The sequence below is a fragment of the Octopus bimaculoides genome, chromosome 17, assembly GCF_001194135.2.
Source record: "Octopus bimaculoides isolate UCB-OBI-ISO-001 chromosome 17, ASM119413v2, whole genome shotgun sequence".
Classification (NCBI taxonomy): Eukaryota; Metazoa; Mollusca; class Cephalopoda; order Octopoda; family Octopodidae; genus Octopus; species Octopus bimaculoides.
In genome coordinates this window covers 83644-91247 of record NC_068997.1, presented here as the reverse complement: position 1 = coordinate 91247, position 7604 = coordinate 83644, and the positions used below count along the sequence as shown (strand labels likewise).

General features: G+C 35.6%; 1 protein-coding gene across 2 annotated transcripts in view; it reads left to right on the top strand.

Moving 5' to 3' along the window:
- LOC106869329 (spatacsin) overlaps positions 1-7604 on the top strand; it is a 110830-nt gene that overhangs the window by 27819 nt on the left and 75407 nt on the right. For both annotated transcript variants that reach the window (XM_052974099.1, XM_014915038.1), the window contains exons 16-17: positions 3742-3808; positions 6495-6663. In XM_052974099.1, coding sequence (XP_052830059.1) covers positions 3742-3808; positions 6495-6663 — 236 coding nt within the window. The remainder of the gene's footprint in view (positions 1-3741; positions 3809-6494; positions 6664-7604) is intronic.

The window sequence follows — 7604 nt, the reverse complement described above, 5'->3', positions numbered from 1 at the left end:
AATTTTAGAGGGGCAAATTAATTTTGTATGTAGTTTTAGTATCTGTCATTACAGTATCGAAATGTGATTGTTTCAGTTTTGATAGTTTTCTTTTTCTCCTTCCTTTCTTTTTGTATTTGTTGTTGGAGTTTTCGTAAAGGTTCATGAGAGAAAGTAGGAGTTGAAAGGATTTGTATTAGAAAGAGGAAATTAGATTTTAGTAGGGAGAAAATGTTTACTTCCATAGTTTTATGGATTTTATTCATTATTAGGAAATTTTTGGAGTGAAAAAAATGACGCAGTGACCTAACAAATTGTATTTAGAATATTAATTGCGATTGTTTAATTGAAGAAATTTGGAATTGTGTAAATGTATGAATTTTAAACATACACACACACTCAGAGAAAATTTGCCTTTTATAGTATAGATACATGGATAGTCTTCTAATGTTGGGTAGATTTCAACTTATTCAAAGGTCAACAACCGATTAAAATTATTTGACAGTTTTAAAAAGAACACCAACTCTATACAATAAAGGTTTGGCTGTGTGGACACTACATGACTGGTATGACTGGTATGACTGGTATGAGTGGTATGACTGGTATGAGTGGTTATGAGATATTTGAAGACTTTTGGAGTTTTAAGTATGCGTAACAAGAAACAGTGTAGTGTTATGTGGATTTTGTGATGATTTGTTATTGATTGGGTCCTGTTGGTTGATACTAAGTTGACAAGTCCAAGTAAACTCACTTTTGTTATTTACATAAACAGTTAATGAGATGAAAGATAGTTATTGTCAGAAGGCTGGTTTATTGCAGATGGAACTGTGCTTTGAATTAAAACTTGTTTAAAAAGAGCAGGAATCATTGTTTATTCTTCCTTTTTTATATACAGACATGTATGCACACACAAACACTTGCTTGTGCACACACACACACACACACACACACACACACACACACACACACACACACACACACACACACAGTGACTTGAGAGAAATATCCAAGAATGCTGCATGCAAATTTAATTGTAACGTGTACACCAGCATACTTGATGTAAATAGCCAGGAAATTGTAATCATTTAAAATTGAACAAAGACAAGAACAAATCACTAAATGATTGATTCTGGACAAGAAAATATAGGCAGAGGAGACAACAATGAAATTTGTTATTAATTATAACCAAAATACAATTCAAATTTTTTTTTAAAGTTTACCCACTTTTTTTTTTTTTGACCCAAGTGAATCATTTAGATTGATTTCTCATTATTAAAGGACTCATTTTAATTCAAATTTCCTAGCTTACTACAGCAAATGTGCTAGTGTACATATCAGTTTTATATTTTTGTGCCACAGTTATCCCTCAGTATTTTTCCTTCCATGCTTATAAGTCAATATACAAAAGAAAACAAAAAAAAAAAAACATCGTTGTCACTTGCAATCAAGTGTGACTTGGTAGCATGTACCATACTTTTACAAGTTGTTTTAGAAACTTTTGACTCACTCATCCTTAACCTAGTGGAAATCTCCAGGATAGCTTAGGCAAAGTAGGGCTGTACTAGCACCCAAATGGTACTCTATTCAACTAAGCAATATGGAATGAACTGTTTTCCATATAGACACAACATACTGCCTCATCTAGGAATAAAGCTCATGACCTTATAATTGTGAAACTTTCACCCTAACAATTAGGCTTCACACATCACTCAATGTTTATTTACAAAAAACTCTATCTCTCTCTCTCTTTCTAAGATCGAGAAGTTATGTTTCCACTATCATTTGTTTATGAAATCTAATATGACCAAAACTTGCCTAGAGTTGTCATAGATCAAACTCATTCTTTACTGCATACCAAATTAATTTTAATAAATTAAAATTTAGTGGTGGTTATAATTTAAAAGAAGGTAACCAATAGGAGTATTCTGCAAGACTGCAATGGAGGATAATGGAAAAACCTTATAGTCTGGCTTTTGCTTCTGCTAGCAGAAATGAGCTTGACTGCAATAACTAACTACCACACTCAAAGAACAAGTGAGAAAGATCAAACTCAGAATTACTTGTAAAAAGAGCAACGGTTACAGATTAATGCCACCACACAACTGTCCATTTTCATTGGGAAGCAGGTTGTGAAAGTTGTAGATAATTTCTCTTAAAGTGGCTGTGTGATCAGTAATGATGGAAATCTAGAATCTGATATGTGGCAAGGAAGAATCCATGTTCTTAATGTATATTTTGAAAATAATGGAAACAACAATTAGTAATGATATTCTCTCACCCCTTAATGAGTATCAGCACAATTTCCATGAAACTAGATCTACTGATGGCCTCTCTGTTGTCAGCTACCAGTAGTTTCATGCTTTTGAGGATTTTAGTGAAAGCAGTGTTGTCTTCCTCATTACCAGCAAAACTTTCAAATATGTCTGACATGTGAATCTCCTGTTGAAATTTTCTACTTATGGGATCCACCCATCTTTCATCTTTTAATTGGTTGCTTCTCATCAGATCACACTGTTGCTGCATGTGTTGATAAAATTATTTCTATCATTCATTTTATCAACTCCAGCATGCTCCAAGGTTTGGTTTTATTCTTCCCAACTCTTATCCTTGATCACATCTAGAAAAGAGCCATAAAGTCATTCACCGGCACACTCCAGACTCTGGCTCACAATCATACTGTCTCTTTTCTCAATGTTTCCTTCCACTATTATAATGGTTTCTACTGCTCAGAGCTGGCTGGACTCTTGCCATATCCATTCAGGCATTTCAATCTTTCTCATCTCTCCTTCTTTTATCATCCTTGATGTGCTCAGTGTCTCCTCAGACCTTGCACCAATCATTAATACCCAGTCCTTCCTCCCCAGGAATTTCTTTATTGCTTATACCTTTTTTTGTGGTTGTTGGTTTACAAAGGTTTTCTACTGAGCAAATAGAAAAAATATATTTCAGTTCATTTGCCAAGTCTGGGTAATAACATACATCAACACTGAGATGAAGGTCTAGCTATATAATGCAATAGTTCTGCCAGTAGTTCTGTATGGTAGTGGAACATGGAAAACAGTAGCAAAAGTAACCAAGAAGCTAAGACACATTCCACCAACACAAATGACAAAGTCTTCCTACAATGTAAATCTCAGCCGCTCAAAACATCATGATGATATGTTGGTTTCACCTGGTGAATGGATTTTGTTCTGGCCAACCTATAAGTGTATAAAGATTGCAGTGATGTAGACACTAGAAAAAGGAAAATAGAAAATAGGCTGCCCTAAGAACACCAGGCACCAGACATTGTAGCAAGACATCATATACATAAAGACCAATTGAACAAGAGTGGAAAGAACTAAGACAGATTGACCACACTGATATAATTTCACAGTATGGGAAAACTTAAATCTTAATCTCCTTACCTTTTTGAACAAAAAACATTTAGATAATGATATATACTAATAATTTTAATGAATTAATATTTCTTGACTTAGTACATCAAATGTGAAGGCTCTCACTATCATCATCACTTAACATCTGTTTTCCATGCTGGCATGGGTTGGATGGTTTGATTGAAAACTGGTAAGCTGGGGAGCTTCACCAGGTTTCAATCTGATTTGGCAGGGTTTCTACAACTGGATGCCCTCCCCTCAACAATATATATTTGTTTAATCCATGCTAGCATAGAAAAACAGATGTGATATGAGCAGATGAGCAAAGTAAGTGATTAATTTATGTGACAGTGAGCTAATCTGTGGCTTTGTTGTTCTGTTAAAGGGAAACACTCCATTTGATCCTGCCTGGTTGTATGGATGGCAGAATACAAATACATCAGTGGTTGAAGGTAAATCTTTATATTATCATATTTTTCATCTGATTCTCTCTCCCTCTTTCTCATGATGCTCTTTATTTTACATTTGTTTCCTCAATGTTGTCATGGTTGAGCAGGTTTGTTCCAGTACAGTGACCCACTCCTTGTAGTTCCTCATCATTTGATACACATTGATGCTGTGTATGTCATGTTTTCTGGGGGTTTTTTCTATGATAAGCTGCCCTTCCTCTTGCTAGCTTTTCTACCTCATGCATTGAATGCATTTTATGACATCCCTGACACTAGAGAAGTTACATGCCATGACTAAAAACTTCCTTTATCATGTACTAGCAGTAATACCTGTCGTTGATCCAGTAATTACTTTAACTGTTTCTCGGTTGCCACATTCAAAGTATTATTATATACAGGGTGCGTAAAATATTTGAGGACAGATTTATATTTATAAAAAAAAAAACAGATATATAATAACAGATAATAACTTTATTTATCAAAAAATGCTATGATGATTAAAATAGACCTTTTCTATAATGTTATTCAATAAAGCCACCTTCAGCTTCAACAACTGCTTCTATATAAAATCTAAATCATCTACATGCTCAAATCAAGTGGTCCTGGTTCATTTTGGGCATTACTCTGACTATGGTAGTTTTCAAAGAATCTTTGGTGTTATGGGCGTGTTCATTGACCTCTCTCTCAACAAAGCTTCACATGTAATAGTCCAATGGGTTGAAATCTGGGGAATTAGGAGGCCAAATGTTAGGGGTTAAATGATCATGAAAATTTTCAGCCATCCATTTTTGCGTTACTAGAGCCATGTGTGATAGTACAGAGTTTTACTGAAGCACATATGGCCTTCCATTGCATACACTGTCTATCCAGGGCTTAAAATTTTTTCCAGGACCTCAATGTAGGTGGCAGAGTTAACTCTAAGGCCTTGTGGAAAGAAGTAAGGAGGCATCACATATCCTTCATTGCTGACAACTCGTAAAATCATGACAGGTGCAGGAAATTTTGTATCAATAGCACTTGGAACTTTAGAAGGATCTGCACATAACCATCTGTCATTTATTCTGTTAAATTTTCAATCTTGGTCAAAGTTTTTTTCATCATCATCATCATCATCATCGTTCAGGTTCGCTTTCCATGCTAGCATGGGTTGGACGATTTGACTGAGGACTGGTGAACCAGGTGGCTACACAACGCTTCATTCTGATTTGGCAGAGTTTCTACAGCTGGATGCCCTTCCTAACACCAACCACTCCGAGAGTGTAGTGGGTGCTTTTACATGCCACCAGCACGAAGGCCAGTCAGGCGGTACTAGCAATGGCCACGCTTGTAATGGTGTATTTTATGTGCCACCTGCACAGGATCCAGTCCAGTAGCACTGGCAACGATCTCACTCGAATGTCTTTTCACGTGCCACTGGCACAAGTGCCAGGAAGGCGATGTTAGTAATGATCACGCTCAAATGGTGCTATTTATGTGCCACCTGCACGGAAGCCAGACAGCTGCTCTGGCAAACGATCATACTCGGAAGGTGCTCTTATTGCTCCACTGGTACAGGTGCCATCACGATTTCGCTTTCGCTTGCCCCAACAGGTCTTCGCAAGCCGAGTTTAGTGTTCAATGAAAGAGACGTTGGCATGGGTGCCAGTCTACAAATTTAGTTCGATTTCGATTTCACTTGCCTCAACAGGTCTTCGCAAGCGGAGTTTAGTGTCCAATGAAGGAATGTTACGCATAAGTGGGCTGACTACATCTCTGGCAGAGGCCTTGGATTTTGGTCTCACTTGGCTTGCTGGGTCTTCTCACGCACAGCATATTTCCAAAGGTTTCGATCACAAATCTAGTTTCAAGACTAGTTTCACCTGAAAATTACAAGCTCATCAGTTATGACTACTCCATCACTAGATGGTTTGGCTAAATCCTAACTGTCAGTATATATATATATATATATATATATATATATATATATATATATATATTTACCATATGTATTTATGACTGATTCAGTGAAATGCATTTTGCTGAATTTCAGGTTCAATCTTGCTGCTTAGCACTTTAGGCTAATATTTTTACTGCATCCTGAGGCTGACCAAGGCCTTATGAATCATTTGGTTGACAGAAAGTGGAAGAAAGCCACTGCACAAGGATAGTAATAATGATGATGATGGACTGTCCCCATTGAAGATGATGTAAGAGCATTTCAGTGAGAGGATCCCTTGACATCAGAAATAAAATAGTTGTGAAACATTTCTTTGAATTGACTCCATTATTATTATTTTCGTTTACCTTTTTGCTAACTATTTCAGTGACTATGCTCAGAAATTAATTTTTATTAAATTATTGACTTAAACTAGAATTTTCGTCAATATAAAATATATTCAGTTTCTTTTGTTCCTTGTATATGTCTTCTTATGAACATGGGTAAAAACTGAGATTTGATCTTTCCTTCCTATTTCCAAATTTCCAAATTTAATCAATCCAAATATTATTGTCATTTACAAATTTCATGTCCTTATGAACAAAGATCCTCAATTCATCTAGCATGTACAAGAACAAATTGAAGTGGAAGCGAGTATTGTCTTTAATTTTCAAACTTTATACAAAATATTTCTCCCGTCTTAATTCTAGCTTCTTTTGAGACAGATTTCCTGATACAATTATTCTTACGCTTAATTTTGATTTCTTCTTGCAGAAAATTTGAAAGTGATGCCTCACTTCTCTTTACCTGAGCTGGTTTCTAAATATGCTCAACATGAAGACATTGACTTTACATATTATCTGCGGCAAGGAAGACCTACATTTGCTTTCTGCTCTTTCTTAACTGATGAATTCAACCATGGCACTGTTATCGCTCAACATAGGTAAACACTTTGAAATGTTTTCATTTAATTTTCCATCTATCACTTGTGTAGGACTCTATCCTAGAGCTCTCTTTCATTCAGCCTAATTAGCTGCCATTAAGTAACTGGGGAATCTGTGTAATAATCTACCAATAGAATATCTAAATATCTATTGTTTGGTAGCTTACAAAAGAAAGTCAAGTTTTGTCAAGTTTATGGACTGATGCTTTGATAGTTTGGGATTGTAGAGTTATAGTAGATAGAAACTAAAAATTGTCAAGAAGCTTATAATAATTTGTTCAGTTATAACCGTACAACACTTTATTTTGTTATAAACCAAAAATAAGCAACATGTCTCCTACTAACATGAACAACCATTTATTTCATAAATTAACAAGGGAGCCTCAACATAGTCATTCAACCTCCTAGAAATAGTAGCTAGTGTTATATGGACTATTGGATATGTTATTCGTCTGACGTTCCGTGTGTCACTGTGGTTCGTCTGAGTTCATTGTTTCATTGTTGTCTTGTGTGACTGTCGTAGTAAAATGTCATTGATAGATATGGCGGACATGATTCTTGTTTATTCATAACGAACTTTAGGTGAGTGCGTTCTTTGTATGTAATTGAATAATAAATGTAATAATTAAATTGTACAACTCATTGTGTTATCTCTGCGAGTCTTCCGAAGGAAATACAACAGAGTTTATTGGCGTCGCCAGTAGGATACATGCTTACTTTACTGTAAAATTATTCATCGTAATAACAATGGCTGAAAAACAGACAGTAGAACTTATTAAATTGTTTAGGGAACAAATGGACAAGCAAATGCAACAACATCAGAGAGATATGGACGCTCTGTTAAAACTGTTTAGTGCTCGACAAGTTGAAGGCGATTCTAGTGGCTATTTTTCAGCTGCTTCAACAACAGTGTCAATTCCACCATTTGCTGCATTTGATTC